This window comes from Trichomycterus rosablanca, chromosome 24 (assembly GCF_030014385.1).
Source record: "Trichomycterus rosablanca isolate fTriRos1 chromosome 24, fTriRos1.hap1, whole genome shotgun sequence".
NCBI lineage: Eukaryota > Metazoa > Chordata > Actinopteri > Siluriformes > Trichomycteridae > Trichomycterus > Trichomycterus rosablanca.
Window position 1 is genome coordinate 15102106 of NC_086011.1, and position 21756 is coordinate 15123861.

The following is a 21756-nucleotide window of genomic DNA, read 5'->3' on the forward strand; positions in this document are numbered from 1 at the left end:
CTGGGGGTATGGGTCTTGGTCTGGATTTGGTCTATATTCAGGAGATATGGGTCTTGACCTTTGGGGTTTCTTGGTCTTGTCTTGGTCCACAGTGTATAGGTCTTGGTCTTGCCTTGGTCTAGGTTTGGGAAATATGGATCTTGTTCTTTGGGGTATCTTGGTCATGTCTTGTCTTGTTTTGGATTGACATGATCCTGGTTTTGTCCATCACTGCTGTATATTATTATAGGTGGGAAAAGTTCAAGTTGTCTAGTGTTGCCCTTTTGTCTTTGTTCCCCACCTTCCTTTTGTTTTGCATCGCATCTATTTGCATTCACTTCTCAGGTGTGTGTGCGCGCGCGCGTGCGTGCGAGTGTTCCTCGCGCCACGCTCCAGTCACCGCGAGCCCGGAGCGCGCGCGCGCACACACACACACACACACGCACACACGCACAATCACACACGCGCACGAAGACGCTCACAAAGACGCGCACCTCCGCTACACAGCAGACGCTCCCGCTCTCCGGAAAACCCCCCTAGAAAACAAAATAACAACAAGGGGGAGATTTTTTTGGTTCGGGGGCGTCATTAAGCGGAGCAGGAGACAGAGAAAGGTAAAGAGAGAGTAAAGAGAGTAAACACGCGCTGTAAAGAAAAAAGACGCGTGAGCGAACACGAGCGTGAGCGTGTTTTTCCGTGCGCGCGGCTGTGTGTGTTTTGATCCTCGCGCAGTAAGACGGAATTTGCGGGGTGCACGCCTGCCTGACACCGCGCTTTCAGCATGTCAGAGGTGCTGCCATACAGCGAGGAGAAAATGGCTCATTACAGCAACGACGCCGACGATGAGGACCACCTTTCATTCACCTGTCGCCTGCAGGACACCAACAACTTCTTCAACGGCAACCAGAACAAGCGGCCGCCCAAGCTCGGCCAGATCGGGAGAAGCAAAAGAGGTACATGGGGTGCTTGGGGGTGATTCATTTTGGGTGTGCGTAACTCCTTAAATATGTATTCACCTATCCGTGTGATCATCTTGCACTGGATTTGTTTTAGTGCGCCATTCCTGTTCCAGACTATTGTTGGACTCTTATCTAGAACCTCCTTTGTTCCCAGTTGGTAATATGACATCAGAGAAGGATCAAACCTACCAGATCTGGGGTCACATGTCCATGCCGCGTGCGTTATTATACTTATTAATACTTGAGAACTGGCGCATGCTTGGGCGCATTTGCTCATCCAAAGCTGAATAGACATTAGTGGTGCCACGAGTCTAGTGGGCACGTATGTGGCATCAGATGAACACTTCCATATAATGTTCATAAGTCCATATGTTAATTTTGCACCCTGGACACCCTGGAGATCCTTTTGGTGCGCAATTTTCATGCTCCAAAACACATCTTACACCGTGCGTACAATTATTTCCGACAGACCCTCATAAAAACGTCATACAAGCCTTATTACCTTGCATTATTACGCACATTGAGGTTCCATTATTTTCCCCACACCTGTGTTCATGAGCCCGTGTTGCGTTCAAACCTCCTTCTGTCTGATGCGCCTTTTTATGCGCAATTTCTCTTCCAAAGCTGTCGTAACAGATTTGATGCCTTAGAGCTGACAGAAACCACCGTGTTGGAGAGATTTAAGCCCATTGTGCGCATTTGAAAAAGAGAGGATATACTGTATGTGCATGGCACAGCAGGATTGATAGACCTGTGAATCGATTTTTATCAGAACAGATTAGAGGCTATAGAGATTATCGTGTTGATGCCACTTGCATTCTTATTCAGAGCCACCCCTACGCCTGGTGTGCATGAATGTGGCATAAGAGAGAAATATGATGCAAATATTGCACTGTTAAGCAGTGGTTTAAAAGACCTTTGTTCAAGTGTTAATGTTTTTGTGTGCAATTCCTGTTTTATAATAGATGTGTTGATGTAGAGAGCAGGTGCCACTTGCACTCCTACTCAAATAGTCTTTTATAAAGAGTGGGCATGTCTGTAGCATTAGAGAAAGAATAGACACAGCTATAGTATTTTTAACATGTTAACATACCTGTGTTCGTATTGTCATGCTGTTGTATTCAAAGCTTCATGTGAAGCTAATTTGCTGTCATAACAGATTTAATGGTCTGGAGACCACTGTGTGGTGTGGTCTGTGTGGTGGACTAGTAAAATCCAGCTTTCTGCCCAGTGGTCATGGATGTGACATTGGAGATGGATGTGACCGTTGTGCTATTAAGAAGCAATTTTGATAGACGTGGTTGTGTTTAATGTGTGTAATGTTGATCTAATAATGTTGATTTATTTATATTCACCTGTTTGCCCAATATAAGGCATTAAATAATAGGTTGGCATAAACATGGGTCTGTAAAATGCAGGTTTAAACCAAAGGACCAAAGGTTATGATGCAATAAGTTGGCTTACCATATGCCATCCTAAAATCAATCAATATGCCCAATATTTATATAAGGTAAACATTGTGGCAACAGTTTGGGGAAACCCTCCTGACTGGTTGTTTGCCCAAGAGCTCCAGCTGTCTACAGAGTCCTGGTCTTAAACTTGCCACGCCCCCTCCTCCAACATCAGTGACTAATCTCACTGACTGTTCACTGAATAGGCACAAATTCCCACAGACACACTTCTTTCAGTCCTATAAAAAGACTTCCCAAAATGATTGGATGATATTAAAGCTACAAAGGAAAGAAGGAGCTATTTAATATAAATGTCCAACAAGCTCATATTCCGATGTCCCAATACTTTCAGCCATGTCGTTTCGTCCATATTCCTGCTTTTATGTAAGTGCGTTGCAATAGCCGAATTATTTATGCACACTCCCGCTCAAGAGCTGCAGAACAGATTCGATGTAATATGGAACACTCTGTTGATGTCACGATTATGCCCAGATAGACGTATATGTGAAATGATATTTGTGACACAAGATATGAGCGTAGCACTTTTCAGCAGCTGTTTGGTAGACCATCTGTATTCATAGGCTTACTTATTAACACAGAGACCACTTTGATGATGCCACCTGCACTCCTAGAAAAAAAAAAAACCTTTCTGCCTAGCGGGCATCGATGCCGCATGAAACGTGGCAAGTGTTTGTGTAATCATGGTAGAATCTGCTTATCCTTGATGCACCATTCCTGTAAAAGCTGCTGTAACAGATTGCAGATAGAAAACCCCCTTTCTGCCCATCGGGCACGAAAATGGCATTAGAAATAAATGAAAATGCCACCGGTACATCCCAATTTTAAAGAGTTTATGTAATCATGTTGCAGTAGGAGATTCAATTATGCAGAAATCATTTTGTTGGTACCATTCGTACTCATAGTCTAAATCTACTTTAATGTTTAATATGTGGTATTAGAGAAAGCAAGGTTATAAACATGGCACTGTTCATAAAGTGAGTATAACAGATCTGCACCCATATGTCCATGTGTTCTGGTGTACTTGATATTTTCAACATTTCCTAATGAAAAGATCAGTTGAATAAACAAAACCAGTGATTATATTGTCAAGCCAACACAGACTTGTGTGTGTTTATCTTCACTTGATTCCAAGTTCACTGCCCTGCCAGTTTGTTTGTGGCTGTTAAGGTATAGTAGAAGGTATTTACTCGCTGGCATAGTGCCTGCTGAGCCCTCGCTGGATGAATTATTTATCGTTCACTGGTTTCTTGTGTTACGTAATGTATTGTCTTAAAATGTTTGCATATGTTGAACAAATAGAATGATCAAATATATGATTTTGTATTAGTTATGTAATCGGAAAATGACAGTCAAAACAAGTGCTATTTGCTTAATTGATCAAATTTAATTTTGGATTGTCTGTGTGTATTTGTACACTTTTCCCAAAATGTAATTTCTATTTTATTCTTAATTCTATATACATTTACCAATAGGTGTGGCTAAAATTCCTATTCAAATTCCTAATTAATAAAGAGGGGTGTCCATATACTTATACAGAAATGCTTGCATTGTATTTACATTTAGCACATCAAACATCCAACATCCAAACCCGGTCCCATCATGTTCCTTCTCTTTGCTGTCTTTTCTAACAGTCGAGGAAGAAACGGATGGAGAAGCGCTGGAGAAGGCGGCGGATAAGTCGTCATCGTCTGCGTGAGCCGACTCCAAAGACACTTGACCTTTGATGTGTGTACCCAAAGACATTGTAAAGAAGCACCCCCCCTCTCCCATCCGGCAAAACCAAGCACGACATCACAACCCTCTTCCCATCAAACAGGGATGGCTGATGGACACTGGCGTCCACTAACAAAGCAAAGAAGCAAATGAGCCCATGGGAAGGGAATGCTGTGTTTTCCAAACCTTCGAGCTTTGTGCAATGAAAGGGGTCGAAGCCCCGTCCTACCGGGATGTAACGAAGCAATTAGAGATACAGACAGATTGTACCATTAACATCAAACCAGTACAGATTCAATCCAGGTGCTGGCTGATGTTCATGGTAAAATAGCAATTTCAACTTCTTCCACGGTGAATCTCTCAAAGAGGCTCGCTATGTATTTAAGAAGGCTATTTATTAAATCTTTGGATACCTTTTTTCAGTGTTGGAGGTCGAAGCAAATTGAATTTTATATACTGACAGGAAAATGTGATTTTTATTTTCTTTTGTTGTTTTGGATGTAGCTTGACTAAGGGATTACCACAATCATACTCCTCCCTCTTTTGCCAATTTCATAAACGCATTCAATGTTTCCGAGATATACAGTAGATCAGTTTGTTCAAGTCGAGTTCAAAAACACACAAAAAAGATGATTAATATTGTACTACATATTATTACATATTACCGTAGATGTGCCAAAATAACCATGACAGAAATATGTATTTCTGTGCTTTCTTCACATGCACAGGTCGATGAATATTTGGTGTTCATGTTTACAGGGCTTTTTTTCATACTAGTGATGTACTTTAGTCATGCATGACAAACCTTGCGACCTCAACAGGATATTATTATGGCTAATGTTGTGTTTCACGAAACATTTCTAAGGAAATATCTGTAAAATTAAAGATTTTAAGAAAATGCTAAAAGCTGGTTTTGTCACGGCGTCCGAGTCTTTCTGAAGCCCTGAATCATGATGGGTGTGTTCACAGTGACAGTTGACATACACTTGCAAGACACATGTATGCCATGGCCAACCATATTTTCTGTAAGTGAAATAAGAAAATAATAAATACGTCCTTTTTAATGGATTCTGAATTAAAAATGTACATACTGTACAGGAATTCAGATTTTTTATTCTGTTTTGTCATTTACCTTTGTGGCACGGTGAATAAGCTGGTGAATAACACTAGTCTGACTGGCTCCATTAAAAAGGTGCATGGAACAGTGGTCTCTCGTTAAGGTCAGGAAAAAACTGCCATCTGATACTGAGAGGAAATTCATTCATCTTATGATGAGATATAATAAAAAAAAACACAGAAGGTCTGCTATTGATTAAAAGCTGCTAGTTTATGGGTTATGCTGTGCACAGTCGAACCAGCATTACATTTTCATGTTTTCATTAGTGGTTGCCATGTAGGGAAAAAGCCCCCGCACTTGTTTTTTTCCCATCTGATCGCCAACAGATTTCAGCCAGCGGCACGGTGGCTAAGTGGGTAGCACTGTCGCCTCACAGCAAAAAGGTCCTGGGTTCGATCCCCAGGACCCCAGGTCCTTTCTGTGTGGAGTTTGCATGTCCTCCCGTGTCTGCGTGGGTTTCCTCCGGGAGCTCCGGTTTCCTCCCACAGTCCAAAGACGTGCAAGTGAGGTGAACTGGAGATACAAAATTGTCCATGATGTTCGATATGACCTTGTGTACTGATGAATCTTGTGTAACAAGTAAATACCATTTCTGTCATGAATGTAACCAAAGTGTAAAACATGAGGTTAAAATCCTAATGAACAAATAAACAGACTTCAGCCAAGCTTTAAGAATCTGATTTTGGAGCACAGGCAACTTTCTACACCAGATAATTAATAATCCGATTTGCTGTATGCATAGTTTGAGCCAGCAAAGATTTTCAGAATGGCGACAGTAAACCTTACAATTACAATTAACACTTAATCAATGAAATTAGTGCACGTTTGTGGACGTATATTATTAATAACACTGTAATAATACAATAACATAATTACAATTCCAAATCTTACATGACATACATGTCCGTTACAAGTGGATGTAACCTTTTAACTTCGACTGTATGTGTGTGAGGGGGCAGGGGGGGTATAAATCCAAGAGAGGTGACATTTCTGTAGCTGGCGCTCATGTTGAATGATTCATACCACAGAAAGTGTCTTTGTCGAAGCTAAGCATTTTAAAGTCGGTCCACCGAGATTGCATAAAAATAAATAAATCTGCGAAAGCTCCGAAGAAGCGCATTGGCATGGCACCGAGGATCTCAAGCTTCTGCCACTCCTTACCAGTCTGAGCCTCACACTCATTCGAAGCACACAGACTGGATGGCGCTGCCATGGCAACAGATGCACCTTGCACTCCTCGCTGTCGAAAGCTGCGCTTTAGGAAAAGCAGAAACGAATCACGCCTCGTGTCCTGTCGCCACCAGCGCCTGTTCAGTATTCACCGCCAGCGTTCGACTAAGAGTCAGGATCTAAAAGGGACCGAATCTCATCCGAACCTTCGACTGAGCCCTGGTCTGAATCTTGCCCGGATGGGATGATTGATTGACGTTGAAATTTAATTCGACCGTCAGTAAAGCATTAGGTGATTCTTCTCACTTAGAAAAGGAAGGTCAGTCAGGGGCACTCGATACAGCACAAGGATGATCTGTTTTAGATTCCAGTCCTGATTAAATTGCTAAACGATAACCTGGGTATAAAAACCCACCGAGATGAGAATAAGATTATTCCTGATCAAACGCAGTTACGTAACTCAGCAGGGAAGTCATCCCACCCCGTGCTGCACAGCACTGTTTCAGAGACATGCAAATCTTGCGATACTGAGCTCGATTTGCATCTCGCTGCCTGCTTTTTTGGCATGGCGCACGGGGCCTTCCTTGCTGGGATTCATGGGAGTGCCCGCTTCACCTGAAGAGTGACTCAAACCTAGCATTAAGCAGTGGTTGCCGGGCAAAGTCTGGGACTGATGGGGAAAATAAACATCTTTTGCTTGTAGTTTCTTTTTAAAAATAATCTCGTAAAGTTTTTAGGAGACATTCTATCATGAATGACATAATGACACATCATTACATTAGAAAAATAATCAAAAAACATAGTAAAAAAAATATAAATCCGGCTTCCGAATACAATGTGTGTGTTTGATTATGTACGCATATACACCAGGAGCAGTTTGCGTCTCTCTGCGGTGGGTACATCGGTATGAAAGGCTGCATGTCGTTTGGAGTCCAGAGCCCAGGCGAGAGCGCTCTGCGTGTACGCCGTGCATGCCAGATAGATCCACGCTCTTGGTTGACCGGGCTGTTTCCATGGTTACCATTACAGGTTTCAGCACGGCTCACTGCTGCAAAGTCATGGGGGGGGGGGGGGGGGGGGGGTACTGGAGAAGTTTTCACACACACGGTTTTTTTTTTTTTGGTGCAGAGGCTTTGAAATAAAACCAGGATACTTATACTTGCTCTTGCGTGTGTGTGTGTGTGTGTGTGTGTGTGTGTGTGTGTATTAGTGCCTGGAATTTACATACAGGTGACCGAGCATTGAAATCAGAATGACACTTTCGTCTCTTATGGATTCAGCTTTCAGTACGTAGGTATGAAATTATGATGTAACAAATGGCACCCAAAGTTTGAATCTGTACTGAAAAAGGCATATCCAGTATCATTGCTACTTAACACAGTGTTGGGAATGCTGCAAAGGTCACACCAAGAGCACAGTGTGTAATACCAAACTGACTTTTGGCTTTGGAAGTGCTACTTAACAGAGTGGCATCGGGAGTGAAACTTAACACATTGGCATTGGAAGTGCTACTTAACACAGTGTTTGGAATGCTACAAAGGTCACACCAAGAGCACAGTGTGTAATACCAAACTGACTTTTGGCTTTGGAAGTGCTACTTAACAGAGTGGCATTGGGAGTGAAACTTAACACATTGGCATTGGAAGTGCTACTTAACACAGTGTTTGGAATGCTACAAAGGTCACACCAAGAGCACAGTGTGTAATACCAAACTGACTTTTGGCATTGGAAGTGCTACTTAACACATTGGCATTGGAAGTGCTACTTAACACAGTGTTGGGAATGCTGCCAAGGTCACACCAAGAGCTCAGTGTGTAATACCGAACCAAATTGGGAGTAATAGTTTAGTAATCAGAAGGTTGCTGGTTCAAGCCCACCATTATTTATGTTTATTAAATGGATATATTTATTATATACCTAGTGTGTTACTTACCAGTACTGACTAGTATTTAAATACATTAAAGCTTTACAAAGACATGTGACCATGGTTACAATTTGTGTTACTTTTTATAGTTTACTACGCTTTTTAACACAGATTATTAGATTAATCTACCATTTAAAAACGTTTCATTCTACTAATTATTTCAATGTTATATGCACTTTACACATATCTTGAAGTAAATTTAAATGGTCTTCTGTACTTGTAGCATCGTATGAAGGATCTGTAGATGGTACGGTCTATCCACCTGCGAAACCTGGCCACTGACGTGTACACCCCCGGAAATGTGGCGTCCTCGCAGGACATTTGTTGTCCCCATGAAACCAGGCCATAGAGTCGTCCGTTACACACAAGCGGCCCTCCGGGATCCACCTGGAAGATCAACACAAGTGTCCTGTTGGTCACTGATGCTAACAAATAGTTTTGAAAGATTATTAAGTGGGTGGGTATAACATACTTGGTACAGAGTCAAATAAAACCATAATATACTGATCTCTGGTTCTATTTACTACTTTACATTTAAGAGAAAGTTCTGTAGACAGATACCTTGCATGCATCCCTGCTACCAGTTCTGTACCGGGCACAGATCATGTTGGCAGTGATTTTGCCATCCAATGACTCGCTGCTGTTACACTTGGCTGTGGAAATTATTGGCAAGCCCAGAGTCTCAAGTGTAGGTTGACTTGTGGAGCCCCAACCGGAGACCTGGCACAACTGACCCGGCAGCATGGCTGTGTTTTGCTTGGGCAGAAGAGCCAGGGAGACATAGTTGTTCAGCTTTATTGGAGCCCGCAGCTAAAGCAAACATGGACAGGTTGGAGTGATTAGAGCTGGGCATCTGGTATATTCTCCAGCATGTAATCACTGCATTCTTCTGCTAAGGATTAAAAGTAATATTTACACTGGCAGAGATATGGATTAAGGTAATACCCAGACATTTGGTCTTGCAATGTGTTGTGCCAATGTGTAATTAATAAATAGTGCCAGTATATACCTTGTAATCATGATTATTATTTAATATTGGCAATAAAACATAGCTATTAGATTAAATAATAATAATAAACACTTTTGTAAAAATCAGTACACTACATGGCCAAAAGTATGTGGACACTAGACCACTAGGACTAGGACTCTATGCAGGCTACTGGAGTTCTGCTAAACCTGTTCATTGGTTAATTGAAATCAACAAATTGGTTAATTGAAATCCCACATACTTTTGGGCATATAGTGTATTTTAGTGTATTTTTTGCATTGAATATTGGTGATTAATAGCAAATGTGGTTCAAATGAAACGTACCACTAAGAGATGCCAGTGGAACCATCCATATAGAGCTAAACAATGACTGCCTGCATGTTCAGTGGTCTTTGTTGCAGAATTACTCTACATGGCTAAAGTTATAGGGACTTCTATCACATCCACAAGCTTTAAAATGATAGGCATTAATATAAAACAGTCCTTAGCCACTGTACAGTTAACACTGTGCTTTTAGTTTTAAAACCCAAATGCCCAACCCTGATCAATTTAGTTTACTCTATTTACATGAGAAACTGAGGTCATATGAAAATCTGTCACTGTTCAGCTCCATATAAAGCAACCGTTTAATGCTATTTATTGACTAAATTTACAAAAACAATGTTTAGTTATTGCCCAGTAGGATAATCATATTTTATACCTTAATAAGCATGATGTCTGCATTATTGGTGCTCTTGTTGTAAAGAGGGTGGGGTATGGTTAAGTGTGGTTTTGAATACTGCTCCATCCCTTCATACTTCCCGAGAATGTTGTCTCCAGCCACTATCATCATCTGATCCATCCTGGGACAAAAACATCAGTATCTTTATATAACATGAACCATACAGGCTGGAAACCCTAAATTCAGTCTCTGCAGGTGTCTCATTTACTTAGGAATCAGGTCTGATAACAAAGTGACCAATTAAACAGTAGGTTGGTTGGTTAAACAACATGTTGCACCAAAGGGAGGGGGTGCTTCTGCTAGAATGCAAGCCTGACATTTAATACAGTAAAGAAACTCCAGAAGCCTACACAGAGCTCTAACCCCACCCCGACTAAAACTAAACACCTTTAAGATTAACTTTAACATGGACTATGAGCTCGACCTGAATGGGAACACAAAATGCCTTCTGACAAGATTGGAGGCTGTTATAACAGCAAAGAGGCTGACAAATGCATATTAATAAGCATGATTTTGTCCAACAAGATCGCTGCCAAGTGTCCACATACTTTTGGACATGCTGTAGTTTATTCATTTGTAAGACACAATAAGCCACTGTAAGGTTTTGTTTTTTTCAAAGATCAGCATTCATCAGCAATCCAGATAACATTGGTACTCTGCTGTGGAACACAATAATGACAAGTCAAGGTTACTCTCCTTACGCCATGCCAGCAGAAGACCAGACAGTGTGCCAGTGTCCTTTCCAAACAAAAGTCAAAAAGTGTAGAGAAATTTTATAAATAATGAAAAATTGAGGACTCACCGCATATTACAATGTGCAGCAGTAAGCACCCAGTATCTATGCACCAGGGATCCTCCACAGAAATGTTGGCCTTTAGGGGTTTGCAATGAAACAAGATATTTAACAGAAATGGGTGATGGTGCATTCCCGCCATTGATCCGTCTCTGGATGAGATTCTGACCTTGAAAAAAGAGAGAGATTCTCAGGATTTAATGACATTTCAGGCATCACAGATGGCTTGGCTTATGTTGCACAAAAATAAAGAACAAGACAACATGTGATTTACTGGATGTCTAGCGTGACTGTTGAGTAGGCTGAATACAAAACCTAACAACTCATTATTCTTTTCTATGGGAACTAAAGGTTTCAAAGAATCCATACAGGTCACCTGTTCCCCAGGGGGATCCTGAACCTATAGACAAACAGCTTATTCAGACACTTAAAATAACAAGTTCTCGACTGACAATGTTGAATGGTATTTTTTTACCAGGCCAAAATGCCCATATAGACATGGTTTAAATAAGAGAAACTGACCTGAAGCCCATTGAACTTAATGATCTTTTAACTAAACAGTCACTAAATCCAGACAAACACAGAATCATGTAAAATGAGGAATAGAAACTTTATCGCTGCAAATAGGAGTCAATTCTATATTAATTCATGATTTTAATGGGATGTCCAAAAAGCTAATACTCAGAGTTACACACCACATAAACTGTAGTCTAAAAATACTTACAGTTTGATGTAAAAATCTTTAGAAGAACAAAGATCCAAAACTGTGTCCAAGCCATAACCATAACAAGAATAGGAGGCTAAAAGCGGCTAATGTGGCACCCACGGCTCAGTCAAACCTACACTGAACTGCTGCTCATCTCTAAGAGGAAACCACATCAACAACTGTCTTCAAATCCCTCAAGCTGAAGTTTCATTATTTGGCTCTCCTCTGTGACCCCTTAAGAAGGTATAATACTTTCATTGTTGGGCTCGGATGAAGCAGCACTCTGGCAGATTCAGCCAAAATTCCAGTGGTGGACAGAAAAATAGAAACAGCACAATAAACAGCTTGAAGTTCATTAAAGGTTAGTATAAACTTTGCAAGATTGTTTCTAAACAGACTATACGACCAGAAATGCAAAGCTTAGTTCTATAGAGTTAACACAGTACATTAAAATGCAGTAAAATCAAAGAGAAAACCATCTCTAATTTCCTTCGGGATCAATAAAGTATCTATCTATCTATCTATCTATCTATCTATCTATCTATCTATCTATCTATCTATCTATCTATCTATCTATCTATCTATCTATTATTTAAATAAAAACTATATAAAGTCTTTATTGATTTTTAAAAAAATATATGCTCATTTGACTACTGATGCCTGCAAAATATGTCAAATGTCTACTGTTACTACTGTATTATGCATAGTGAAAGTCATTTATTAACAATTTCTTGGAAATCAAGCCCAAGTGCCATCCAGATTGTAATACACGTAAAGTTCGATAGTGTTCATGGTCAATTTGACCTTTCCAAAATCAAGCGAGTCAATTAATCGTAGGTGGAAGTGGGTTAAGTGTGAGGTAAGTCTCAAACTCTGGACAATCCTGATTTCCACAGGAGCCAAAAATTTTGTAAAACCAAACTCAGACTACCTGTATTTACGACTGGATTTAAAACACATGAGTTGTGTTGCGGCCTGTGGAAGCTTTTGTAGTTGGTTTGTTGGGTTACAAGCCGCAATAGGTTTAGAACCCCAGTTTATAGTGATTTGATGCTCTAAATCTGACCTGTTCTGGCCTTAATGGGGCAGAATTGCTGTTGTTTATTGCTGGGTAGCAGCTTGCTTTGGAAAGACATCGTGTCCTGGTGTAGCCGTCAGCCCCAGGGAGTAAACAGCACAATGCTATATAATGTGCACTTACTCTGAGCAGTTTTAAAGAAGTCAGTACACAGAGAATAGCTATAGAAATACAGACAGACAGATTATGAGCTGATAGGACATTGGAAACTGCTTGACCTCTGCAACACAATCTAGGCGTATCACCAACTGCAAATTTTAGGTCAGTTCAAAAGAACTATTTGCATTAATCTGCTCTGGTATGTATTTGTAACAGGTTTACTTTAAGCAGAAAACCTCAGAAAAGCCCGTTTCATTTTGCTTCCTTTTTGGCAGTTTTATTACAGAATTGACGTCTCACATGGCTTTAAAACAGTCGACTCAAAATGCTGAAAACACGAAACAAATCAGAGCTTTACAGCTGGTCCGGTTTTTAGCCTCTCATTGATCCTCTAAAACACTCGATCACAACAAGAGCCAATACAGGTGGGAAAACACAGGGGTTATAACGATGCAGTAATTAGCACCACATGTGTACTCATTCACTAATTAACCATCTCACTTGGTCCCTAATTGACCTTCACTCACTACAGCCCAAACTCAAACCACATCCCACCTGCTACAGTCTTAAATGCTGTTGAATATACATATTGACTTGAATTTCATTGTGTTGAATTAATTGCTCCAGATCCCAACAGTGGCAACACGGCAGCGATGGGGCTTGAACCAGTGACCTTTAGATTACTAGTCTAACACTTTAACCTCTAGGCTACAACTGCCCTAGAGGATATGTATGCATTTTAAGCATACATTGTAAGTATACCCTAACCCTAACCCTAACCCTAACCCTGTATACAGTATGGGTCTTTCTCAGTTGCCCAACAGTGACAGTCTGGTGGTGAATACTTCAGAACCTTAAATGATGAGCCACCACTAGCCCAGTGGAAACACTGATTTTTCACTTTCTAATGTCTAACCATTCCGGAGCATACTTTATTTTCCATCATTATTGCTATCAACGTGGCACCATAAAATGTAACCTGACCGAGCCCGTCAGCTTAGCCCATGTCTAGTGTGCTGGCACTACGATCATCTTGTATTCCTGAAACTGAATGAAAAACTGAACTTTACCAACAGCCTCACCCAGAAATATTGGCAAGGGGCTTCCTGACGGTGACCACACCTATTGAAATGTGTTGACACTATTGTCTTGTGAAGAAACACACATACAGCACCTGAGGGACGGATATAGTTACGGTATAAAAAGCAAAGTAAAGTTCCCAGGGTCACTACTGCTGAAGCTCCTGAATTTACTGACCTGCTCAACGTTTGCCAAGTGAGTATTTAAAAACATATATGGTTCTTTTTCTTGTAAAATATTTAGCTTCTACATATAACTTATAACTACATTTATGCACATCTGGATTCTTCTATTTCTTCTATTTATTCTTCTATTTTGACTGGTGTTTCAGATTGTTTACCATGATGAAATGCACTGAATATCTTCTACTTCTCACCATCTCAATTATTCAAGGTAAAATTTCACAGCTCACTTCACTTTCTCATGCTTCAACACCTCGTCAAGGTTTTACTGTTTAGATAAAGCTTAACAGCAGTGATGCAAGTACTGAAATAAAAGCAACTATTTTGTTTGTTATTCCTAACTACCTACCAAGATTTTGAAGGGCTAGTAAATACCCTTCAAACCCTTAGATAGTAAAACTCACTCACTCAATTTCTTAATTGTTTATCCAGTCAGGGTCGTTGGGGTGCTGGAGCCTATCCCAGCTTTTCAATGGGCACAAGGCACCCAGCTTTTCAATGGACACACATACACACACCCATTCACCTATAGGGCAATTCAGTGTCTCCAAGTAACCTGACTGCATGTTTTTGGACTGTGGGAGGAAACCGGAGCTCCCGGAGGAAACCCACACAGACACGGGGGGAACATGCACACAGAACTCCACACAGAAAGGACCCGGACCACCCCGCCTGGGGATCGAACCCAGGACCTTCTTACTGTGAGACGACAGTGCTACCCACGAGCCACCATGCTGCCCTAGTTAGTAAAACTAAATAATTAAATGAACAAATAATTGAAATAATTAATGGATTTGGTTCTCACGTGCCTCAAATCACTGCAAATCGATTCCAAACCAAGTTGACTTGATTTAGCTTATGTGGACATTGCTGTTTTTTTTTCTTAATCTTAATAAATCTTCCTCTACCAAATATGTGTTTATATTTTAAGCACTTAATTTTTTGTATAGTGTTGGTTGCAGTGTCTCAAGCAGCACTGATATATATATGAAATATCAAACATGTGCATCAAACATATCAAACATATCAAACAGGTTCCCTGCAGCAAAAGATTATTGGTGGTCAGGAGGTCCAGCCCTATTCTATAAAGTACCAGGCATCATTACAGTACAACAACAATCACTACTGTGCAGGAACTCTCATCCACCCACAGTGGGTGGTTTCTGCTGCACACTGCTGGAAACCGTGAGTACTGCAGCCATGTAACATCACATTAATTACACATCTGTTCACTTTGTTTAAAATTCAAAACTGAGGTCACATGTGCATTAAAACATCCAACTAACATTTTTTTCTGATCTGCAGAAACTATCTGATCAAAGTAGTGCTGAGTGAGCATGATCTCTCCAAGAAAGAAGGACTGGAGCAGGTCTTTAATGTCTCTCGAACCCTGGTTTACTACACATACAACTACAGGACCTTCGACAATGACATTATGCTCCTCAAAGTAAGTTCATTCAAAGCTGATTATTAAAACTGGTACTGTAATTAGCTTGTATTAAAATCAAGGTCTATTCATGGGTCCTTTGGCCCCAGGGAGGATGGTTCCCAGACAGTGCCATCTTCTCTTTGTTGGGCTTTTTTGTATTACAGCATTTGAGCCAGTAACCTGAGATGCAGTTGTTTATTGACAGAGTAAATAAAATGCCTGATAATGAAAACAAAACCTATTCAAAGGGTATAAAGGCACTAGGTGGTGGCAACAGATGGAATGATTAAAATATAGCTGAATAGATCTGAGTGCTGTGTTTTCAAAACCATGGAAGAACTTTACTGACTGAACATGTTTCTATAGGATTGAGTTTCTTCTTAACTTTTCCAAAAAGTTCTGGTATATAAACAAACTGATCCATTAAGAGTTGTGTTTTGAGCTGCTAATATGGCTATGTATTTTATTGTATGCTAATAAGATTGTGTCTGCTTTAGCTCAACCAACCAGCTGAGCTGAACGCCAACGTCCAGCCAGCTAAGCTGCCCGGCTCGGACACCCCTGCATTATACGGGGGCATGACGTGCTCAGTTAGTGGCTGGGGGGTTACACAGGTCTACAGCTACCAACTGTCTTCTGTACTACGTGCTGTGGACGTCCAGGTCATCCAAAACTGCCAGTACTACTACTACCTACGTGTCACAGATAACATGGTGTGTGCCGGCTCTCCACTGGGAGGAAAAGATTCATGCCAGGTAGGTCAGGATTTATTGAGGACTAGAAAAGGTTAAAAGATTTAAAGATTTTGGATCTGGTATTTATGAACTTCCATGGGACAATTAGCAGCATGTAAAAATAAAAAATACTTGCCAGAAAGGTGACCAGGAACAAAGTCTACTTAAACTGAATCTTGAAATTCATGTAGTAAAAACAAAGAATAAACAAATAATAAGATGTATTTAAAAGTTATTGGTGCCCCGTGTGAGGAATAGCACCAACACCTTGAACACCTTAATCTCTTTGTTTTAAGTAAAATGACCACAGATTAAATTGATCTGACTTTTGACTCTTTTTTCTGCAGGGTGACTCTGGTGGTCCTCTTATATGTAATGGCTATTTTGAAGGTATTGTTTCCTGGGGCATCGGCTGTGCTAACCCCTACTTTCCTGGCGTCTACACCAAAGTTCGCAACTACGTGCGCTGGATCAACTTGACCATCACCAGCGATGCCAATGGCGAATAGACTCTTTTTGTTCTTTTACAGGAGGAATTCGAAATAAATATGGTCTAGTTGTTCATTATGTATTTATACACTGCCCATCCAAAAAGTTCAAAGAGTTTTTCAGGCTTTCCTTTTGATGGGCAAAGTCCCAATAGAAAGTAATTGGTTTGGTAAATTTGTTAATTAAATAATTGATAGCCAATATGATTGTGGTTGGGGTGGTGAATTATGGGGGTTGTCTGTAATTAAATACATTAGATTGAAATAAAAAAGAATAAAATGAAATTAAACACAGCCTATTGTTAATATGTGGACACTCAACCAAGTAAATGGCTTTTCTGAGATTCTAACAACCTTAAGAGACTTAAGCAAGAGATTTCTGCCAGCAGTTGTACCAGTTATTTAATATACTGTGGTTTACATTAGTGTTATAAAAATGATGCTTCCTTGTACCACTACAGTCGGTTTATACTGTATAAGAACTATTCTGCTCCACTTATTGGCTCATTTTAAGCCTGAAAAGACATTTCACCATGATTTCACATAAAACCTCTCCATCGTTGCTCAACGACCTTTAAACATCAGTGGCTCTGACCTGGTGTAGTGAAGCGAGAGCCCGCTATCTCGACTTTGACATGGAGTTATGTAAGCTTGGTGCATAAAAGCACTCAATGCTAAGAGCAGGGGGAATGTGGGGGGTGGAGTGAGAGGAAAGAAGGTCCTAGAACAGGGATTGGCTGCATGTCAACTAATGAAAATATCAGATCAAAACAGGTTAAAGAGGGATATTGGAGGGCTACATTGGAATCACACAGACATACATTTACATATACAGACACAGAGTGAAATGGAAAACCCAAACGTGAGATCTGAGGTGCTTAATGGGGCGACAAAGAGCCCGACAGTGAACAAGGTAACAGGGCTGATCCAGCTGTCTCTGGAGGCTAAAGATTTTGCCTATTGCCCATACAGCAACTTCAGAGTTGGGGCTGCTCTCCTGGCCCATGATGGGACGGTATTTACAGGTAAGAAACTGTTATTGAACACAATAAATGAATTTCTCTTTACAGAATCTGTAGCATATTGAAAATGACCATGGTCAACACTTTTGACATGTTCCCTGTACTGTGAAAAGAACAAAAAATAATTAATAAGCATGTTTTTAGGATTTTTGTCAGATGGATTGTGTTTTAGGGTGTGGATGTAATTTCTGCTTAATTTTGAATGCCAGTGGGGTTTTTATTTCAATTGCTTTGGAATAATGGTTGTATTTTTGAATGTGTCTTTTTATTTATAATCATATATTAAAATATTAGTCAATAAGAACCAACAGCTGACCTGATATTTGTCAGGAAAACGTGACAAAATTACTGTCATTAAACTGTCACAAACAGTCGGCTCCACAATTATTGGCGGCCCTGATAAGGTTGGGTTAAATACCATACAAATGTCCATCTGGAGGCGTGTGCTAGTCTGACGTCTGTCTTGGCTGTCATGCAAGCATCAGAGGTCAGCAGAATGCACAGGGGGGAATTACGTGTTTCCAAATTGGTACAATGGTGGACAACAACAACAAGTATTCAACTTCGTTTGGGACATTTTGTAATATGCAATTAAAACAGGAATCTGTTGTTTGTTTATTCTCTTCAACCTTCACCTAACTGAAGATTTCCAGTGATTTCACTGGGCAGCTTGATTGAATTATGTCAGTTTAAACACATTTAAAATTAATGCTTGGAACGCACTTAAAAAGGTGGTTCAGAGACATGTTTACCACTGTGTGCCACCACCTTTCCTATTAATTACACTTTTTAATCATTTGGGAACTAATTGATGCAGTTTTGCAAATAGAATTCTTTGCCCATTCTGACGCAAGACTTCAGCTGGTCAACAGACTGTTGCTTTCTGATCATTGATGTCATTTTCAATAGGCTGCTGGTAACACTGATAATGGTCTGGATTGTCATTTTTAAAAACATGAACTCATCTGACTACAACACGTTTATGTAATTAAACTAAAGTTCTCTTATTAGATTTGGTTAATTGTTTAAGTAACAATTGTAAGCTAAGCAATTGATTTATTGAGTTATTGAGTTATTGAGTACTAAATAAGCATTCAAAAGTAGAAAAAGGAATCACTTTGACGCTAAAATGTTCAATAAACGTGATGTCATTGACCCAGACAGAGTATATTTACTCAGACAGCATCTATCAGACCAGTTATCATGGTCACATTTGTTTTTAAGGACATGTACTGTAGCTCTGTGTTAATGATTATGAAACAGTGTAACATTATGGTCTGGGTTTGTTTCTAAATAAGAAAATCAATATTCAAGGACAGTACAAAATATCTGAACACCCTGTATTTTACCATTTTTGGTGTAACAGGCATTGAACTAAACTGAGAAGAAGTATATAGAGGATTAGTTGGACTGTCATTGGAAAAGATCTACAAATGAGGTTCTTCAATGAAGCACACAAAAATGTAGAGTCCTACTAGCATCTGAGAGCTTGCGCGTTAACATTAAATCCAATTTTTGTCTCATGCAAATTTAACTTTGTATTTTGTGGACATCTGATTATTAACTCGTTGGATATACCATCCAAAACCCTAGACAGTCATAAAACAGATTTTACTTCAATGTTAAATTCTTATCAGACACATTGTTTAACAATTAAAATAAAAATTTATATGTAATTTTCTTTGAATAGGTTGCAATGTTGAAAATGCCTGCTACAACCTGGGAATCTGTGCAGAGAGGATTGCCATCTCAAAGGCCATCTCAGAAGGCTACAGAGATTTTAAAGCCATTGCAATAGCCAGGTACAACATCTGTGCTTATGACTTCTTCAAATGAAACACCGGACGTAATGCAGTAACACACCCTGGACAGGAAGCCGATCCATCACAGGGCCAGCAGCAGTGATTAAACAGTGATTACAGTGAACAATGTTAGCTTAGTGGTAAAGGTACTGGAGTTGTTATTAAAAGATTGATGGTTCAAGTCCCACTACTGTCAAGTTGTCACTTTGTATAAAAGCATAATGGATGCTGCAATTTAATTAATTTAATTGATATTTGTTAATTAGTTGATCATCAACATCCATTAAGTCAATTCTGACTCCTGGTGAACATCACTAGTGTTTCTCCAGAATATTCTGTCTTCTGTTTGGGTCTTCAGGCTTCCTAATGCTGTATTTTATTGTATCCATCCATCTTGTTGCTGGTTGTCCTCTTTTTTTTCAGTTTGGTTATCTGTACTTCCAGTCAGAGTTTAGGTTTGATTGGTCAAGAACCCATTTGTTTGTCGCTTCTTTGCCGTCCAAGGTACTCCCAAAAGTCTTCTTCTGCCCCAAAGGTCAAATACATTGATATTCTTGATATTCTGTCCCACTTCCATGTCCAATAAGAACCACAGAAAAGGCCACAGTCAGGACAGTTATGACCTTTACTTCTCTGTCATGATGTTTGTCTTCCTCATATTGAGCTGCTCTGTTCTATAAATGTCCTCATAAAGGCCATGAGCGCCGTCTTCTGCATATTGAAGATTATTGATGTTTCTTTCATCTGTCTTGAATCCTCGTTCATCTTCCTCCAGTCCTGCTTCTCTCATTATAAGTTCAGCATACAGGTTGAACAGGAATGGTGACAGAATTAAGGCTTGTCTAACTCCTTTGTCAGTTTTCATGACTGTGGCTTGTTGATCGGTGCATTTCTACATACCACATAAAAATGCCTGCAGTACTCAGTGGAAAACACCCAATTCAGCACTCTTGGAATGAGCTGGAACTCAAGTTAGCAAGTAAGGCCTTCTCAGCCAACATGAGTACTTGAACTTGAACATCTGTACTTGATGTGTACGAGAGAATGTGAGCCTATGTCTATGCTTAGTGGAATTTTAATGATAGAGCACAAAGAGAATTATTTATGAGCATACTCCTGAACCAAGTTGATGGTTAGGGGATGGTGTTGGGGATGTTAACATTTGGAGGGGCAACAAAACCTGTTGAAACAAGTACTGAGGTTAGCGATGACTAAAATAAGCATCTTTGTTGACAAATCTGCTAAAAACTGGGTACGTAGCAGTTATGTGATCAATCTTTTCTTTACCATCGCAGTGATCTGAGTGAACACTTCATCTCCCCGTGTGGAGCTTGTCGGCAGGTCATGAGGGAAGTACGTATGATCAGAACCAAAGCAACACAATAGAAATATTTATTACTTCATTTGGTAGGACTCTTTTTGATTTGTACCTTTACCCTTTCATGGCAGTTTGGTGGCAGCTGGATGGTGTATCTTTCCAAGCCGGATATGTCCTACGTGGAGATGACTGTTGAAGAGCTGCTTCCCGAGTCTTTTAGTCCTGAGGATCTAAAAAAGAAGAGGGTGCCTTCCATTCCAAACGAATGTTAAGCTTATTTAATAAATGTGATGTCTTTATTTTTCTAAATGTGAGTAATATTGTTTGAAGTTAAAAGTTTACATACATTTGTTTATTTGTACTGTACACGGAGAACCATGTTAATCCCCCATCACTTGTGTCGGCATCTCAACCAGTTCTCATATCACAGTGACAGCGAGATGAACCAACCTTCCCAGTGCTGCCGACCTGACTGGGTGTCCAGTTCTGATGCTTATGTGCTTATTGCCTGGGCACACTGACTGGCCTGTGACTATGCAGCATTATGCACAGGGTTCAATGCAATGTGTACTGTGATACATTCACCCCATCACCAGTATTAAAATGATCTGCAGTTTGATCAGGGTGTGGCTCTCTGTACACAAAGCTGATCCACATATGAACTCGCCTCGAGGTGAAAAGATGCAGTCGGCTACTGCACACGTGTCGGAGGGGGCGTGTGTCAGTCACGGCTCTCCTCAATCAGAATGGAGATGAGCATAGGAAACATAATACTATCGGGTAATTGGATACAACTAGATTGGGAGGAGTCTGATAAACACGTGAGACTGACATGTAATTGCATTGTATTTATCCCATTAAGCCAGGCCAATTACGTATTGGAGAATATCACTATCATCTGGGATCAAACTCACAGTGTTGGTAAAAATGAAAGTGTTACTGCAGTGCCACTAAAATTAAAACACAAACTCTTGGAGCCTTT

The 21756-nt window shown here is 40.2% G+C and overlaps 4 protein-coding genes across 4 annotated transcripts; 3 read left to right on the top strand and 1 right to left on the bottom strand.

The window, feature by feature from the left end:
* The first annotated feature begins 458 nt into the window (after positions 1-458).
* Positions 459-5898, top strand: camk2n1 (calcium/calmodulin dependent protein kinase II inhibitor 1). The gene is made up of 2 exons (XM_062986715.1): positions 459-932; positions 4042-5898. The coding sequence occupies exons 1-2, from the start codon at positions 761-763 to the stop codon at positions 4104-4106; spliced, it is 237 nt and encodes a 78-aa protein (XP_062842785.1). The 5' UTR covers positions 459-760; the 3' UTR covers positions 4107-5898.
* Positions 5899-8464: 2566 nt separating this feature from the next.
* On the bottom strand, positions 8465-11615 carry si:dkey-33m11.7 (trypsin-3). The gene is made up of 5 exons (XM_062987020.1): positions 11561-11615; positions 10846-11005; positions 10023-10164; positions 8896-9144; positions 8465-8721 (listed from the first exon to the last, which is right to left on the bottom strand). Exons 1-5 carry the CDS (start codon positions 11613-11615, stop codon positions 8512-8514), a joined length of 816 nt encoding a protein of 271 aa, XP_062843090.1. The 3' UTR covers positions 8465-8511.
* A 2525-nt stretch (positions 11616-14140) lies between these two features.
* Positions 14141-16653, top strand: si:dkey-33m11.8 (trypsin). The gene is made up of 5 exons (XM_062986113.1): positions 14141-14192; positions 15016-15166; positions 15287-15428; positions 15908-16165; positions 16492-16653. The coding sequence occupies exons 1-5, from the start codon at positions 14141-14143 to the stop codon at positions 16651-16653; spliced, it is 765 nt and encodes a 254-aa protein (XP_062842183.1).
* A 661-nt stretch (positions 16654-17314) lies between these two features.
* cdab (cytidine deaminase b) lies at positions 17315-21083 on the top strand. Its single transcript, XM_062986567.1, has 4 exons — positions 17315-17657; positions 19345-19456; positions 20752-20809; positions 20906-21083. Exons 1-4 carry the CDS (start codon positions 17384-17386, stop codon positions 21044-21046), a joined length of 585 nt encoding a protein of 194 aa, XP_062842637.1. The 5' UTR covers positions 17315-17383; the 3' UTR covers positions 21047-21083.
* The last annotated feature ends 673 nt before the right edge of the window (positions 21084-21756 follow it).